Source organism: Pezoporus wallicus, unplaced genomic scaffold (assembly GCF_028554395.1).
Source record: "Pezoporus wallicus isolate ANWC-B61680 ecotype Strahan unplaced genomic scaffold, APGP_CSIRO_Pwel_v1 contig_7204, whole genome shotgun sequence".
NCBI classification, from domain to species: domain Eukaryota; kingdom Metazoa; phylum Chordata; class Aves; order Psittaciformes; family Psittacidae; genus Pezoporus; species Pezoporus wallicus.
In genome coordinates, this window is record NW_026634996.1 from 715589 (window position 1) to 735059 (window position 19471).

Here is a 19471-nt window from a genome sequence, read left to right on the forward strand (position 1 = left end):
CAGTTATTGCTGAGCAGTGCTTGCATAGAGTCAAGGCCTTTTCTAATTCTCGTACCACCCTGCCAGCAAATAGGCTGTGGGAAGGAAGCTGGAAGGGGACACATCCAGGAAAGCTGATCCCAAATGACGAAAGTGATAAACCATACCATATAAAGTCATGCTCAACAATAAACTAGGGGGAAGGTTGGCCATGGGGACAACTGCTGGGCAACTGGTTGGGCAATATTTGGTGGTGAGCAACTGTTTTAATATGCATCACTTATCTTTCTTGGGGTTTATTTCTCTCTCTTTGTAGTTTTCCTTTTCATTACATATCATTGTTATTATCAATAATTGTTATTATTATTATCTTTTATTTCAATTATTAAACTGTTACTATGTCAACCCACGAATTTTCCCATTTTTACCCTTCCTGCTCTCTTCCATCCTCCGTCCTGCTGGGGAGGTGGAGTGAGTGAGTGGCTGTGTGGTGCTTAGTTTCTGGCTGAGCATAAGCAAGGATGGTTTCTAAGGCTTACTGTATCTCACACAAAGGGGGATAAACAAGTAAGTGGTTTGTATCATGTTAAAGATTTCAGTAAGTCAGGTGTTGTCTTTGAGCTCAGAAACATTTTTTCATTCCTTGAGAATTATCTGGCATGGATTCCGCATGTTACCTTGCCAAATGGAGTTGGTGGCATCTGAGGTGGGACTTGCTAAATCACTCTGCTGAAACTCTTCCAGTTTGTACAGTGGAGAGATTGAGAATTATTCTCCATGGTAGTTGGAGGTTTCTAATCTGTTTACTTGTAAGTTCTCTCCTAACCCCCATTTTAATGAGTTACTTGTGTTACCCTAACTAAAAAAAGACAAGGTGGAAAAAAGGTGGAAAAAAGGTGGAAAGGTTATTTCCAAAGTGTGTAGATAGGTCATGAAGCTCAAGAAAATCAAATTCATGAGAAATATGGACATCAAGACTCTAACCAAACAGGAATTCTCTAACTAAATACCTTTGAGAATATCAGCCTGATTTGCTGATCAAAGGTCAGAGTAAGAAATCATATCAAGGTGAGACATGAACTGAGGTTTTCCATATCCTTATACTGTTCCTTTAACCACAAGATATATAATCTCAAATACCTTAGCAGTTAATTTTAGTAGATGCTGACAGCATAGACATTTTTTCTGTTGTTGTGTTTTCTTAGGATATTTCAGAGAAGTGAGGTTAGATGGTCACCTGTTAGAACATGTCCACAGTTACAGATCTTAGCTGGCTTTCCATCTGGTATGAATTAACCATTTTACAGTACTGCCAAGTTTTTTCAAACCTCTTTATGGGTAGTAAGATGCTTGCTTTACATTAGCTGTTATATTATGTTTCACATAATCAAAAGCATTCTCTGTGCTTATAGATTTATGATTAAGGTGGCCGCAGAAATGATCCTACCGTCATTCTGTAATGGATACTTTGTCAGTAAGCAATTTGCCTCCATTCACTGAAGACAGTTTTGAGTGCTTCATGGAGCTTAGCATTTCTTGCTTGTCTGCATGTGACAGTAGTGCACCTGTTGTCTGATCCAGGTAGACACTTCATACAGATTTGCACTGGTTTTGGCTGGGATAGGGTTAATTTTCTTCATAGTAGCTGGTACAGTGCCTTGTTTTGGAAGTGTGATGGAAGAAGTGTTGATAACACAGGGATGTTTTAGGTATTGCTGAGCAGTGCTTACACAGAGTCAAGACCTTTTCTGCTTCTCACACCACCCACCAGTGAGTAGGCTGGGGGTAAACAAGAAACTGGGAGGAGACACAGCTGGGACAGCTGACCCCAGCTGACCAAAGGGATTGTCTGTGCCATGTTGTGCCAGGCTTGGTGATTTGTGTCTCCAGTATGATGGGTCTCTTTCATTCAGCGTTACTGAATCATTACTGGCATGCATCAGTTTTGCTATACTAAAAATATTCCTTTGTTTGGGCTGTTTAGGTTAATGGCAGTATAATCCAGGTCAGTATCAAAAGTCTTGCAGGAGGACCATTTATACCGTACATATAAATACATATTTATATATATATAAATATATATACATATATTTATTGTATATATAAATATACATATTTATATATATGTGTATATATATATAAATATATATATTATATATTATATATAATATATATATAATATATATATTATATTATATATATATATTTATATATATATAAATATACATATTTATTCTCAATAAATAGTAGCAATATTTAATTCATCATTTGCATTTCATGAGTTTCTAAGCCTGCAGTTTCACAGACAGGGTATATAGGATCAAGATTTCTTAATTATTGTGATTTAACAGATTGTCCATGCTTGCTGCCAGTCATTTCACCTTTTCAAGTTGGGAAATGAATAAATGTAATCTCAGTAAAAGGATGTTTGGGGGTAAATTCATACAGGCACTCCCTCTATACCTCTCCTCATGGGTTAATTAAGTCATATATAGTGGTATTTAAATCTATAGAAGATAATCTGAAGAGGTGATTAGCAGCAGTTAATCTTGAAAAAAAGCAAGATCTAAGAAAAATCTGGCCTTCTGTACTTTCATATTGTATGAGAAAGAGATGCATTGAGGGTGCACAAGTCTCTTATTAGATATAGAATTGTAGAATGGTTGAGGTTGGAGGGGACCTTAAGGATCACTTAGTTCAGCCCCCCTGCCATGTGCAGGGACACCTTCTAATAGAACAGATTGCTCAAGGTCCCATCCAGCCTGGCTTTGAACACTGCCATGGATGGGGCAGCCACAACTTCTCTGGGCAACCTGTGCCAGTGTCTCAAGATTATTTGAAGTTCAAATAATAAGTTCCACTTTTTAGACACCTACTGGAACATATGTGGACTAATATATATAGAAACTTTATATCCCTTCATAAGCATCAGAGGAAATAATTCCTTAAAAAAAAAAAGAAAAGACTGTACCTCCCTTATGGCTAGTTGTTCTGATTGGATTTCTAAATCCTAATCTCCTAGCCCTTATATCAGTTTTCTGGGCAGAGGTATATAAGGGTGCTAGATTTAAGTGTCTAATGAGCCTATGACCATATAAAAGCACCAGGACAGGTTTAGGCATCTTGGCTGGAAGACTAACAGCTTAAAAAAAAAAAAAAAAAAAAAAGCAAAACAGTAAACAGACTAGAAGAAGTATCAGTCTTATCCTTTGGATTGCTGTACAAGTTCCAGCTGTGCTATTAAGCATATTCTGTCAGACACCAGGCTTCCTCCAAAGCCAGCAATAAAATGCTGCAGAAGGAGACACAGCAGGGGAGACCCTTTGCCTCAGTTTCCTGCTGCATTGGTGTTACACAGCAGCAAGCTGGAGTGGTTCTCTTGCGTCCCAAAGTGCTGGGTTCTCAATTACCAGCCTTCTAACTGCTGAGCTTTAAATTAGAAAATTCTTCACAGTGAACCTTTTTGTAGCTGATGAGAGCATCTGTACTGCAATCCTGTACTGCAACACATATTAGCCTCCCATTATTCTCTGACCCTCTCATTCATCAGCTTTTTGAAGCTATAGGGAATGAAGCAAGCACTAGCACTGCTCTTTCCTGACTATGCAGCATGCATTCTGGAAGGTAGTCCAGGAGGCTGACAGATAAGGGGTTAAAGTGCTCTGCATTTTGCACTTTATTACTAACCTTCCAGCCAAAGGGGACTTGTTCTCCTTTCACTGAAGTCCTTCACTCTCTTTGCATTACTTTTGGTGCTGTATAACATTTTAAAAGCTCCCTGACTGACAGACATGGCCAGAGGCAGAGCTCTGCTGGGAGAATTGTAATGTACAGAGCCTCCTCAGCAAAGAGCAATGCTATAGTAGTTAAATTGAATATAGCGTGATTTTGGGGGTTGTGAAGCAGTGCAGGCTATCCCGCTTTTTAATGTGGTTTTTATTTCCAGCTCGTATCTGTTACTGGGTATTTCAAAAGGATACTCTGAATTCTTTGTTTGCTTTTTTTTTTTTTTCTCTGTGTTTCATGGTTGCTGCGATTTTGCCATAAAAAAACTAGGCATGAACACTGCAATGGTGGATCGAGAGACACAGGAGTTTGGAATTCTTGGAACTGAATAATGGGTGAACCTGATGTGATATACCATTGAATACATTGAAGAGAGAAGCACAAAAAGTCATGTGAACTGTTAAATAAAAAAAGCCGCTAATAGAAATACATACCAAATATATTAATACTGAGTGCAGTTCTGTAGCGTGGTAGGGTCCTGTCTGAAAGTTTCTTTGCCAGAATAAAACCCATAGACAACAAGCAAAGCATTTCTGCTCTGGACAGTAGTATGGAAGATTCTTCTTCTCCATATTTTCTGTGTAAACCCAGAGTAAATATTTTTGACATCACTGGTGAGTAACAGTTTTGTCTGATAACTGGGTCATGAAGCAAAGGCAAATGGCCTGTCCTCAGACACAAAGGTAATGCTAAGCAGAACAAGAATGACCTATTGTAAAAACTGTACAATGTTCTAGAGCAGCTCAGTGCTATAAACAAAATAGCAATCTCTTTTAAAAATGTAATTCCTAATCTTTGCCTCTATAAACTAACTTGGTGTGAGAATTTTGATGAACGCTTCAATGTAATTTTATGTAATTTGATGTTGCATGTAAATCTCTTTTATAGGTCCCTTTAGATGGAATTTAATGTGACAAAAACCTTGTCGTCAGAAGGATTAATGCCTGCATTAGCATTTCCGCAATAAAATCAGAAGCTACGTGGTGGAGGCCACAGACACCTCAAACCTGGATTCCTCTGCTCTGCATTAAGTACTGGAGTTTTTATTACTTGCTGTAGGGAAGCCATTGCCAATGCTTACAAGGAACTGCTTATCCCTGCTTCTCTGTGTCCTGTTTGATGGAGGTCTCCTAACACCACTGCATCCACAACCACAACAGACATTAGAACCAGAGGCAAGAGAAAATGTCCCAGTGCCTTGGAGGAGGTCATTTGCCCAGCGAGTCAAACGAGGCTGGGTGTGGAATCAATTTTTTGTGCTGGAGGAGTACATGGGCTCTGAACCTCAGTATGTTGGAAAGGTAACCTTTTACTTTTTCTTTGAAAGTTGAAATGAAGCAGAGAAATAGTAAAATGTGCTGAAAATGTGTACCTGTTTTGAGTGAGGCAAATCTCCAACTGACAGTAGTTTGCCTCAGTTCATCCCCTTCACCATTCAGGCTCTCATTTAGGCGCTATGGGTGTTATTATTACTTTTAGTGCACAAGTTTCTAACGTTTACTTTCTACAGTATGTTTGTCATATTTCCTTATCTTTGGTTTTGGAAAAAAAACAAACATTGGTAGTTCTGATATAAGTTTGTGATTTACAACTAGCTTTAATTGAATCTTCTTCAATAGCATACTTGATTTTTAGCAATGAATGTCAGAGTGAGCAGAGATAAGCTTTAAGCCAGAATTCTTAGCCCAGAATGCACAGTCATTTCTGTGACTGGTGTGGTTACTCCATGACAGTTTCCAGGTAATGAAGATACCTGCTTTTTGCTCTATTATCATATGCCCCAGTATCATTTACTTTTATTTCTGATTGTTCGGATAATTTTCAGGTATTTCTAATATGTTTTATTGCTTCATAATTCACACTCTTGCTTTATAGCTTTTATACTTTGTGTACAGTTATGCACTCTCACACATGCAGAGAATTTATGCAATTTTTCTTTCATTATATTACCATTGTTTCTGTCATAGGGAGTAAGTGGTTTGATACCCAACTTTTAGAGAGGTGTGTGGAGAGGTGAATTTAGATAATAGAGTGTACAGAAAGGAAAGCTGAAAGCAAGACCTGAAAAAAAATAACACAGGATATAATTGGATGCTGTGTAAATTTTTTTACTTAAGTAAAGGTCCTTGCTCAGTGAAATAAGAGACTGGGAATTCATTTCCTAGGTCCTCAAATGCTACTTCCCTGAACAGTGAAGTTCAAATTCTCCTAGCATAAAAATGAGGCATCATGCTTCAGTTTTTAATACCATTTTTACTTTTCTAAATGTAAAAGCTGGGAATTTGGTTGTGTTGGTTATTTTTTTCTTTGTTTTCTTCTAAATCTAAATAAAGTTAACAGAAAATTAATTTTGCCTCCTACCCTTCCAGGAAACTATTCTGAGTAAAGGATGTATACTTAAAACAGAAAATGACTACAAGTGGTGCATTAGATTTTACAAATCAGCCAAAAATGTACATGGGTATAACATGTGTAGGCATTTTTTTTTAAGCAATAAAACATATTAGTTAAAACAATTTACAAAGAAGTACCTGTATACTACAAAGATAGTAAGTTTGTTTTAAAGTCTGAAGAATGGTGGGTCACATAGTGAAAAACTGCATCTTTGTGACTCCGGTTGATATAAATTCCACTTTCTCTAACACATATCCTCATTCTGGTGCAAATGGGGACTCTAATCATATCCAGTGCTGTAGCACAGGGAACATGATTGCTGAGCTTTTTGCCTCAGAAGACAGAAATGTTATTGCTGCACCACTGTGATTCATTGGTCTTTATTCTTTTAAGGTAGTCTGACTAGTCATTTAAGAGTCAGTTGTAAGCTGCCAAAATTAATATTTTGCACAGAATTGACTATTATCAATACATTGAATTTAAACTTATAAGCAACTTCAGAACTAATGGGATATTTCCATTAAGAATAACACTTATCACATCACAGATTTACCTGGCATGTTCTTAAATCTTAGACTTTTTGGACCTGTTTCAAATTGCAGAAAAGACACTCTCGTAAAATAAGGAAAGATCTAGTTGCAGTATAGCACACACAATAGTGATGTTTATTGACAAGATATCATACAACATTGTCACCTAATAAATAAAATGATAGAGGGAAGTATTTTGGTGCTGACAGATAAATTAGGATGTTTAATTAGTACATCAGTGATATAAAGTAAAAAAATCTGCTTACAAAATAACGCAGTTCATTCCAGATGATCTTTCTTTTTCCAACAATGTTTATTACCTGTGAAGAATCCTTTCAATGTTTATCAGAATTTATTTCATCTATATTAACTATTTGCTTCAATATATTTGAAAAAAGAACCTCCTAGTTTTTTTATAAGTCTTCTTTGCATAATCACTTCAAAAAAACCCACCCACCTACCACCCCAAAAAATCCAAAATCAAACCCAACCAAACAACAAAATAAAACAAACCAAACCAGCCAAACAAACAAAATCCCCAAACAAACAAAAAACCCCAAACCAGCTACAACAAAAACCCAACCAGAAACCCCACAAAAAATCCCCCAAGATGGAGAGGTTAGTGTTTCCCTTCTTTTTCCACAAAGCTCTCATAGAAGGTAAAGCGCTGAAGGGGAGAGAAGTTCTTTAGCGAAAGTGTGGTCTTTTAAATCCAGGTAGTGAAAGGCATACTTAATATAAATTCAAAACATTGTCAACTGAAATGCAGTCAGCAGTGGCAAATGAGTATCTTTAGATCTTATTTAATTTTTAAATATTACAGAAATTTTATAAGGTATGAAGTGTAATTAAGTTATTGATAAATTTGTTTTATATTTGCCATAAATTAGCTTTATTCAAAAATCATATATTATCAAAGTAATTATTTTTATTATACTGTTGTGCTATATTGCAAAGTAATAGAAATTATATTATAAAGTGCAGGATATTTCATTTGACCTGAAATCACAGGATTTTAATCTTCCTCCTATATAACTTCTGCCCTATTAAAGTCACAGTAATTTGTTAATAAGAGTTTAATGTGTCTATTAAATCAGCTGACAATTTCACTAAACAGTTAGGGGTGACTAGTTAATTTTGGAAGCCACCTGTAGGAGAACACAGATTTACAGCAATAATGTCAGCTGTTACCAGCCAATACACTTAATTCATTTTATGTCTGCTTTTAGAAGAGTATCTCAAGAAGTGTCAAGTTGCAAATCAAAATATAGTTTAGAAACTGATAGGGATTAGTCTAGCTAACACTGAGAGATCTTGAAATAGTGCTTCATGTTGACATATTGTCGTAGTTTAAACCCAGTCAGGTAATTCGTTCGCTCACTTCCCCCCCCTTTCTTTCCCTCCCCCTGCTCCCGGAGGGGTGGAGAGGAAAATCGAAAAGAATGCAACTCCCATGGGTTGAGATAAGAACAGTTTAGTAACTAAGGTATAACACAAATCACTACTGCTACCACCAATGATAATAATGATAAAGGAAATAACAAGGGAAGAGAATACAACACCTCACCACCAGCTGACCGATAACTCGCCCCCCAAGCCTGACCAAGCTCCGACCGATACCTCCTCCAACCCTGCAGTCCCCCAGCCCCTTCCAGCTAACTCCCAGTAACATCCTGGGCATGACGTGCTGTGGTATGGAATACCTCTTTGTTCAGTTTGGTTCAGGTGTCCTGTCTCTGCTTCCTCCCGGCTTCCCCTCCTCCCTGGCAGAGCATGAGGCTCACAAAGTCCTTGGCCAAACCAAAACATCCTTGTTATCAGCTCTGTTCCCGAGCTGAAAGTCAAAACACTGCACTACACTAGCTACCAAGAAGGAGAAAAAAATGACTGCTACTGCTGAACCCAGGACATTATCCACCCCTTATTCCATACCATTCACGTCATGCTCAGATCCCACATTTTCAATATACCATCACTCTTATCTTAGTGCATGGACCAGTCCCTATAAAGCTGCTGAGTCCATCTGGTCCATGTCAGGCTCCATCTCTTGTAACAGTCTTTCAGAGCAGGAGAGACTGTGTGCAGTGTTCACACTCGTGAATAATCTGGGCAATAGTGTCCATTGCTAAGTCCACCCCTCGATCATGAGTCCATCTCTATGTTGCATCTCTGCTCTGATGGCCTGAAGTGCCATGGGCCCACCAGGCTCAAAATAATTCACTGTCCCCTTCAGCAGTTTCTGCAGCTTGTTGCTGGGGACTCCATACAGCTGCCTTCCATCTCCGACGCTTCCAAAGCACTGGAGGGGCCCAGTGGACTAGATACTTGCCCATACTGTCACACACACCCTGCCACTCATGACTCTCCAGCCTTGGGGAAAACCTCTTGGTCCCCCTATATTGTCGTGTAACCCCAGACAAGACCCAAACCTGACTCTGCTTAACTTTTGAGATCAGACAAAATGGTTGTGGGTAGAACACAGCCTGTGTGTGTGCCAACATGCTGATCCCCATCACAATCAGCAGGCAGGTCCCAAGGGTACCCAAAGGCCATTCAAAACCTTCAGCACTCTCAAACGATGCTGCTGTACTTGTCACTGGGGCTGGTGTAGCTGCTGTGCTTGCCGGCTCTCCCACCACCAGCTTCTCTTTTCCTGAGTCCAGCTCTTCCTCCTCTGCCTTGCTGGGAAATGCTGCGTGGTCTCCTGCATCCTCCTGGGGCTCGGCGGGTGGCTTCCGGGGCATGCTCTCGGCCGTCGCGGAGCTGGGCGCCGTCGCGGAGCTGGGCTCCTCCGCGGGGCTCGGATCCTCCGCGGGGCTCGGCTCGGGCGCGGGGCTCGGCTCGGCCGCGGGGCTCGGCTCCTCCGCCGCCTTCTCCCGCTGCTCGGCAGCCGCTTCCTTTTGCTCCTCGACCTCCCCGACCTCCTCCACCGGCAGCCGTCCCCTCCCGGCCTCCGGCCCCGCTCCCGCCGCCGCTCGGTCCCCGGGGCCGCTCTCCCGGGCCGGTTCGGCTGCCGCCGGCTCCCGGGGCCGCTCCCCCTCACCTCCCCGCAGCCTCACGAAGATGGAGAGTAGGGTGAGGGCCAGGACGGTGAAGAGCAGCCGGACGGCCAGGTACAAGTCCACGACCTCCCTGGGCAGCCTGTTCCAGTGTTCCGTCACCCTCACTGAGAAGAAGTTTCTTCTCAAGTTTAAGTGGAACCTCTTGTGTTCCAGTTTGTACCCATTACCCCTTGTCCTATCATTGTTTGCCACTGAGTAGAGCCTGGCTCCATCCTCGTGACACTCCCCCTTTATGTATTTATAGACACTTATAAGGTCACCCCTCAGTCTCCTCCAAACTATAGAGACCCAGCTCCCTCAGTCTTTCCTCATAAGGGAGATGCTCCACTCCCTTAATCATCTTCGTTGCCCTGCACTGGACTCTCTCCAGCAGGTCCCTGTCCTTCTTGAACTGAGGAGCCCAGAACTGGACACAATATTCTAGATGCGGTCTCACCAGGGCAGAGTAGAGGGGAAGGAGGACCTCTCTCGACCTACTAACCACCCCCCTTCTAATACACCTCAGGATGCCATTGGCCTTCTTGGCCACAAGGGCACAGTGTTGGCTCATGGTCATCCTGTCGTCCACTAGGACCCCCAGGTCCCTCTCCCCTACACTGCTCTCTAACAGGTCGTTCCCCAACCTATACTGGAACCTGGGGTTGTTCCTGCCCAGATGCAGGACTCTACACTTTCCCTTGTTATATTTCATCAAGTTACTCCCTGCCCAACTCTCCAGCCTGTCCAGGTCTCGCTGGATGGCAGCACAGCCTTCTGGAGTGTCAGCCACTCCTCCCAGCTTAGTGTCATCAGCAAACTTGCTGATAGTACACTCAATTCCCTCATCTAAATCATTGATGAATATATTAAATAATACCGGTCCCAGTACTGACCCTTGAGGCACTCCACTAGTTACAGGCCTCCAACTAGACTCAGCCCCATAGACTACAACTCTCTGGCTTCTCTCCTTCAGCCAGTTCACAGTCCACCTCACTACCTGATCATCCAGTCCACACTTCCTCATTTTAGCCGTGAGGATGCTGTGGGAGACTGTGTCAAATGCTTTGCTGAAGTCAAGCTAGACCACATCCACCGCTCTGCCATCATCCATCCACCGTGTTATTTCCTCATAAAAGGCTAAGAGATTGGTCAAACATGATTTCCCCCTGGTGAAGCCATGTTGACTGCCCCTCATAACCTTCTTATCCTTGATATGCCTTAAGATGGTACCAAGGATAAGGTGTTCCATCACTTTCCCAGGGATGGAGGTGAGGCTGACCAGTCTATAGTTACCCGTGTCCTCCTTCTTGCCCTTTTTGAAGACTGGAGTGACATTTGCTTTCCTCCAGTCCTCAGGCACCTCTCCCGTTTCCCAAGACTTGGTAAAGATGATGGAGAGTGGTCTAGCAATGACTTCCGCCAGTTCCCTCAGCACCCGTGGGTGCATCCCATCTGGACCCATGGATTTATGGATGTCCAGATTGCTCAACTGGTCTCTAACCCATTCCTCATCGACTAAGGCAAACCGCTCCGTCGACCTCAGATTACCAAACAAAAGATAATCCCCTTTAGCAGACATCCATGTAAGAAGACCCAGGCTAAAAAGAAAAAGTGGGTTATGGTGTTGCTATGTAACCCATGAAAACTGAAGAGATGCTGGAAGGCTTGCTGTGAAATAAGGCATGCTCATGTACTTTACTGTCCTTCATGTGTTTTCCTGGTACTGAGACGCTCCAGGACAGCAAAACAGCACATATGTGAATTAGGATGAAAAAGTTCATTATTCTTGTTTTGTGCCAAAGCTTGGTCCTCACTGAATGATGACAGAAGTCATCATTATTCTTTTTTTGTGCCAAAGCTTGGTCCTCACTGAATGATGACAGAAGTCATCAAAATATCAGAATCTCAAGCATGGCCATGTCTCAACCCAGGTTATAACCACTAGTAAGGTCACAGTTTTAATAGCACTTATGCAGGGATGGCTCAAGGGGGTGCAACCCCACCAGAACATTATAGATGTTTCCATAACCTTTCTTTATTGTAGAGTTTAAATAGTGACATACAGAGGCAGCATAATAAATGAAAGTTCAAGAGAACAAAATAGATGAGAACAGTATAGGTTCTTTATTGTCAAGATAATACTAACAAAACTTTTTATTTGTTATACATGTGTCGTGCTTCCATTTTTATATGTGTGTATTTGTGTTCCTAGTGTGTAAATTTATTGCATCTTTCTTGTGTTGTACGCCTGCACAGTTGCTCTTAGTAGGGATTTTTGCTGGTTTTCCTCAAGCTTTCAGAGACAGGCATATGGCAACCTGTACTGACAAAGACTGGATGCATAGGAAAAGATTTAAAAGTCCTCTTCCAGGTAATAGCCATTTCTCTCCTGCTTTCCAGTGTGCAAAGAACTAAATATTCTCAGTTTGTTGGGTATTATCTTGGTACTTAATAACCTACATGTTTAGCAAGATTTTGTTCTTTAAACTTCTGTTACATTATATATGCTCACATATAAGCTACTACAGTTGCTTTTTTTGCTATGATCCTTACCAGCTGAAAAATGTAATAGTCATGACTGCCCTATGGCATAACAGGGGGCATATAATAACATGGTATTTTTCATCTGACTCAGTCTGAGAAAGCCTCATCACCTTCAAAGGTTTCCTCATATATCAAGGCAGAAACAGTGCTGATTTGGGGGAAGTAGAGCTCTATATCTGTAACCAGAACAGAGTGCTTTTTTGAAAACTCATAATTTATCCTTTGCATCTGAAATATGAGCATAGAATTCATTTATTCATTTTATAATGGATAGCTTTTAATATAATGATATTAATATTGATGAACTTCCATCAGTCTTAAATCAACACCTCCTTCTGAATGCATACTCCGATTTTACATTTTCCCTCTTGGGTGAGTGCCTGGATGACAGGGCAGTCTGTGCAGGAAATTTTGCACTGCTTGTACAGAACCTGTTCTCAGACAAACAATTTTAGTGTTGTGGCTGTCATTTTTGTGTTATTCGCAAGCACTGAGTTAAGTTGAAAGAAAGAATAAAATTAAAGGAAGAGAAATACATGCAGTGAATTTGAAAGCTACTGCCTTTTGAGGGAAAAGAATACTGAGGTGTCTGTTCATAATTGCACCCTGATTAATCTGATTACTTTTTTAAATAGCATTTCTACTGGATTTTTGCTAAGAGGGTCACAATAATGTATTATTTAAAGCTGTCATAATGCTTTTTCTGTTTTATCAGATTCTACGCTCACAACTGAAGTAACAATATTAAAGAGAGACCTGTATATAATTTCTATTAAACATTTGCACAGTGCCATCTTCAAGGAGATAAGAGTTGTTTCAGGACCCACTGCTAGTGATGTGTTAATTGACTCCAGTGATGCAGAACATCACGGTTACTCATTTCTGGATGATTTTAATATGAAAGATCTTCCAAACAGTATTTATAAAAATGAGCTTGTTGTGTGTATCTGTCTTTAACCCACAGGAATTCGTATAACCACCTCTGTCAGCAGACATCACAGTGAAATTCTTGCCTTAGTGGTCCTTAGACAATAATTTAAAGTATGATCAGGCATGATCATTTTAGCCTGGCTTACTAAACTGACTGAGTTTATATCATTCACATTTTCAAGTAAAAACATTGTCACAATTTATTACAGATAAGAAAATTGACAAGGAGAAATGAAATGGTAAAAGAAAAAAGGTGTAAGAGGAATCAGAACTGGGGGCAGAACTCTGGGCCTCTTATCTTGCTGTGTTGAGACCTTTGTCTCTCTCATGTCTGGCTGGTGAAAAAAGTGATGACTTTAAAAGCTTTGCATCCTGTATACTGCATAAAGTACGTGAGACACAAAGCAGTTTTGACAGCTGCACATGAAAGTTTGAGAAGGAAGTAGAACCGTGGAAACACAAAACCCCCATGAGCAAGTCAAACCGCCATTTAATGTTTACTTTTGCAAACTTATCATTTTACAAGGTATATAAAGACCTATTTTTATTGCCATGAGTGGTAGAGATGAGCAATTTACAATGTTTCCTACTGATCTAGTGGCTTCAGTTGTTTATTGATTTATATAGGTTGCTCATAGCAGGAAAATTAGAAGCAAAATACTGATAGTAGTTGGGATTTCAAGATCTCCAGTCTGGAAAAGCATCAGAGTGTCAAGTAAGAAATTACATGAAAATGACAAGGCAGCAGAATATGGAAAAGTATTAAATACCTTTAGCCTTTCCTCTGTTTGGGTTAGAATGTGTAAACCAAAGTAACAAGGAGGTTCAGAAGCTGAATTAAACTTATGATTACTGCAGCACATGAGGTGTTAAAAAATAAGGGGATAGCATAAAATCTCACTCAAACATGTTAGAAAAAGTGCAAATTCCCACTAGGAAAAGTCAAGTTATACAAAATATTAATGAAAGAATTGCTAAATGATAGCAAACTAGTTTAAAGCTCAGGATTTCATATCGATGAGATAAGCTATTTTTTCACAATGTGGACTTTTTTGTTGGTTTTGGTCATTTTGGGGGGATGCTGATTTGGTATATATACACTTTGCGGAAAAATGAGAACAACAAGTTTTAGACATTTAAAATCATGAAATTTGTTTCATAATTCTACTTAAAATTTTAACATCAGATGTTAAAAAGTGGATACTTACATCATTTAAATTCATTGTTTTAATAAAACACAACCAGTGGTCTAAGATGTGAAAACTGCTTGCTTCTTAAGTATATGTATCAAACCACAATTTGTAACTCTTACCTGATAGGGAAAGCAATGGACTAAAAGCAGGTGCTGGTTTTGTGGCACATGCTATTTCCCTCACTCAACTCTATGTACCACAGGGTGTAAACAACTGTCTCTCCTCCCCTCTAGAGGTAACCATCCTCTGATCCTTCTTTCTCTCTCCCTGTAGCTGACATCCACTCTGTTGCAAAAGCTACAATTACCTTACTCCTTACAGAGGGTCTGTTCCATACACAATTAAATTCTGAGCAATGAACTGAGCTGTTAATTTTGAACTCCACAGCTTCTTTTCTGATTTGAAATAAACCTTGTGTACCCAAAAGCTTACATTTTCTGCATGTGTTGGCTGAAGTCTAATGAAAGGAACTGCTTTCATAAATGATCCTTGTATTGGCTACATAATAATTTATATGTAAAACAGATTAGATTACATTTTTTCTACCTGAAAGAAAAACCTGCAAAAAAACCAACATGCATGAAAGTCAAAAAAAAGTCTTAACAAAAAAAAAGTTGAATGTGACAAGACTGAAACCTAGGAAATAATATTACATAAAAATAAATCTTATTCAAATGTACCAGTACTAGTATATATTTTTGTTACACCAACATTATTGTGCAGTTCTTTCTCTCGGTTGCCACTTGTTCCTCAACATTTACTCTATCAATGAAACCTCCCAGGCAAGCTTGTCATTTACAGCCCTTGAACTGTAGTGGTACCTGCGCTCAAACATGGCTGCCAAAGACAGACAGATAGGAAGCACAAATATTTCCGTGTATCTTCTTGCTGTGATGTTTTATCTTTTTATACAAATCTAATTCTTAGAAAATGCGGGTCATTTAAATCATATTTTGCAATCTGTTTCACAAAAGTAAAATTGCTCCTTAAAGTGGATAAGAGTTGAAATCATGTCATGATAGTCTGACTACCTGTTAAGCTGAAAAGCAAAAACAAATGGAAAGAAGTTTTTGTTATACCTTCTGCTTTATTTCTGTGGCAGAAATCCTCATTTGTCTTTCAAACTGAATAACCTTCAGAGTTCTTTATATGTTTGCATACAGTCTTTATATACAAAATGAATAGCACAAAAATTGAAGCAGAGTAGGTGTTTTCTGTGCTGGCTGAATAAGAATTAGGCCTGTCAGGGATGTGTGCTCCAGGCTTCTGATTTTTCTTCTCTTCAAAAGCGCTTTTCTGGTGCTTCGTTCCACTTGTCCTTTGAAGAAGCTTAAGGTGAGGCAAGATGACAGAGAATTTTCTGTTCCCGTATGTTAGAGAATAATGTCAATAAATGTGTTCTAATTATTAAAACCTTTTCTCCCTGTGACTATGGCAGTGAGTAGTCCCAGGCAATGACACTATGCCATTCATCAGTGGTTGTTCTATCCAAATTTCTCTGATGATGTTCCTTTTCAGCAGTCACATCTGAGTAAGCCCTCAACTGGTTATGAGTCTTTTTTTTCTCTTGAATCTTGGTGTTGATGTAGAATTACTGTGCTGAATAGAGTGAAGGTTTTTTAATGTTTTGTAATGCATGAACAAAAGATATTTTCTTCAGGGTGTCAAGATGTTTGGATAGTTAAAAAGAGTAACTGTCAAAAAACATCAGCCTATAGATATTTATGTATTATGGCACATGTGAATTAAGGGTTACAATTTAAAAACTGGTGCAGGGCAGTAGAATTTTTCTAACAATAGGATTTTTTTCTTATTGTGAGAACTGAAGCATAACCTATCAAAGAGCAAGCAAAGAAAAAAATCTTATTGAATTTATTAGTGCAATGTATATCTTCTAGAATCTGAGAACACTTTTCAGCACTGCTATGTAAGCCAGTTAATAGCTCATGGTTTTCAAATCCAGTTGTATCATCTCAACAACAGGTAACTGCTGCTAGCTTAATTCTAACTGATGCCAGTAGTAGAGTCCAAGAAAAAAAAAATCAATGAGTGTTTGCAGAATCAGGAGATTCCTCTGTAGGCCTAATGAATTCTGGCAGACAGCATTTGTGCAGTTTAAGAACTGTAATAGAGATGCTGAAAACTTGAAACACCACTTTTACTGAGAATTTCTTTTTAGTAAAGGTATGCTTTACTGTGGCATATTAAAAAAAATATTTATTTTGAGTAATTTCTATGCTGATAGACTAATTTGGTATTTTTAGAAATTTAAAGGGCAATAACACAGTTGTTATCTATGCCAGAAACAATAGTTTTGGCTTTTTTGTATGACAAAAGACAGAACCAGAAATGTTCTTCATTCATGTGGGATACACAGAAGATTGATTCACTTTATTTGCTATTTTAACATGTTCATTGCAATGCTTCATTTGCCGTGTCTGAAAGCTATTATAAGGCCTGGTTCTGAACTGCACTTAACTACATCATTCCTTCTTCAGCAAGCTGAATTTAAAATTCTGCCAGATAAGGCAACTGCAGCATAATTTGATTACACAGAACAGTAAAATTAGATATATTGTCACTTAAAAAAGAAAAGAATATGTAACCTATTCTCTTGTTTGGAGGAACTTTGTTTTAAGAAATTATAATTGATCCTACAAAAATGAATTGTTCTGTCTTCTACAGTGTTTGCCATCTCTATAAAATACTGAGATTCAGAGAGGTGCTTTTATGTGCCTCACTAAGGAATCAGAATGTTGCAGTGATTATCCTTGCAGCGGCTACGTGAGGCAAGAAAGTATTAGTTCACTTCCATAAGAAGGGAGTTGAAGCACACGAAAGACTGAATTACTTGTCAGAGTAATTATCAGAATCATAATTAAGCTCTCGAGACTAAAAAGTCCATCTTTCTGATTTTTAATGTGTTTTTTTAATATAAATAATAGTCTACACTTTGATTTTGTCAGAATTTAATAGTAGGGTGTTCTGCCTATGCTGAATAACACAGTAACTGAGAGAGCTGGGCAGATCTGCCTACCTGGAAATGAAATAAAGGATTACTGATTAAATTCCTCTACATCCAGCCACTGCAATTCTCTTTAGATTAAACAGTTAGCTTCCAAGTCCTTTCCTAGTCTTGACATTCATAATGTCAAATTTGTAACTGCAAGGTGAAGTAAGCTCAAGGGAAAGATGTAAGGGGAGAAAAGGGCAATGCTGTCAATTCCCTGCTAGCCTACTGTATTCATGGATCATTAGACTAGATGACAAAATTATTAAAATAGCAGAGAAAACAGGCAATCAAAAGAACGGTACTTGTAATAATCTTTCTGCATTATTCTTCATGCTTCTTCACTTGTGTTCTTTGGAATAGATTGTTAACGTGTTTCTTTGGGGAGCCCAGTCCCAGAGACTGATTCTGAAGTAATGGCTTCCTCTGTGTATTAAATAATTCTGAAAGGCTGCTCATTTTCTTTAGTTATCTCCAAGTATCAGTGGTAAAAAATTTGTAAAAAATAATAGCCTATTGGCATTACTTTTTCTGTAGGCTATACAACATAATGAAAAATTTGTGCTGAATTTGATCACATTTTATATATTATACAGATAATTTTGTATTATTGGGAAAAATATAAAATGGTCTTATTTGGGAGAAAAAAAAGCCTGCAACTCTTCTGCCAATTATCTCCAAGGCAGGAATCAAAGATTCTCTCATCCTGTGTATTTGTGTGGGCTTTATTGCCATGTTTGTTAATGATGGACATTTGGTATGTTGTGAGTTAGATAAATATGCTGAAATTATTTACTTCAGTATTTTATCCCCAGTGTTGCTTTCCAGTAACGTAGCTCAAAGTGCAGGAAAAAAATGGGTTACAAAGATAAATATAGGTAAAATTATGCAGGGACTTTGCAAAGCCTTTGACAGTTGTCCTGGGTTCAGCAGTAGCAGTCATTTTTCTCCTCCTTGGTAGCTGGTGTAGTGCAGTGTTTTGACTTTCAGCTCGGGAACAGAGCTGATAGCGATGTTTTGGTTTGGCCAAGGACTTTGTGAGCCTCATGCTCTGCCAGGGAGGAGGGGAAGCCAGGAGGAAGCAGAGACAGGACACCTGACCCAAACTGACCAAAGAGCTATTCCATACCACAGCACGTCATGCCCAGGATGTAACTGAGAGTTAGCCGGAAGGGCTGGAGAGACTGCAGGGTTGGAGGAGGTATCGGTCGGTGCTTGGTTGGGCTGAGGGGGGCAAGTTATCAGTCGGCTGGTGCTGAGGTGTTGTATTCTCTTCCCTTGTTATTTCCTTTATCATTATTATCATTGGTGGTAGCAGTAGTGATTTGTGTTATACCTTAGTTACTAAACTGTTCTTATCTCAACCCGTGGGAGTTGCATTCTTTTCGATTCTCCTCTCTGTCCCGCCGGGAGCAGGGGGAGGGCAAGAAAGGGGGGGAAGTGAGCGAACGAATTACCTGACTGGGTTTAAACCACGACAACAGTGTATCATGATAATGTATTTGAATAGCTGAAAGCCATGTATAGTCTTAATATCCATGGGTGTTATAAACTAAAGGACAGGATGAACAAGGGTCTAAAACAGTGCCTTCAAAGAAAGATGATTGTGACATTTATTTAAATGCTGCCAATAGCCCACACATTCTGACAGACTTTATTAACACAAATAATTTTCAGAAAATGATCTTCAGATTCAGGGATTTTAAAGTAAATTTTTTTTTTCCTGTTAAATTCTAGTTCACTTCATGTTATGCCACCACTAATTTTATAACCGATGAGAGCTGTGAATATTTACAGAGACAGAAATTGACTTTGTTTACAATACAAACATAAACTAAAGCTTACTTCTATTTATTGGTGTGCCCAAAAAATAAACTGGACCTTTCCTAAAAGAAAATCTTTTTGATTCTTCCAAAATAAAGAAGTGGATATTATCCTTCTTAAATATTTCTGTCCGTTTCTGTTTCAGAATCATGGCATTTGTGCATTAGCTGCTATCTGGCAGATCTCCATGAGAGTTTTCATTCTGATCTAAAGTGCACTTTTGACGCAAATCAGATCATT

The 19471-nt window shown here is 39.1% G+C and overlaps 1 protein-coding gene across 3 annotated transcripts in view; it reads left to right on the top strand.

Moving 5' to 3' along the window:
• The window catches only part of CDH12 (cadherin 12), a 542650-nt gene that overhangs the window by 388862 nt on the left and 134317 nt on the right, over positions 1-19471 (top strand). For all 3 annotated transcript variants that reach the window (XM_057396851.1, XM_057396674.1, XM_057396769.1), the window contains exon 3: positions 4654-5066. In XM_057396851.1, coding sequence (XP_057252834.1) covers positions 4839-5066 — 228 coding nt within the window. In that variant the 5' untranslated portion in view covers positions 4654-4838. The remainder of the gene's footprint in view (positions 1-4653; positions 5067-19471) is intronic.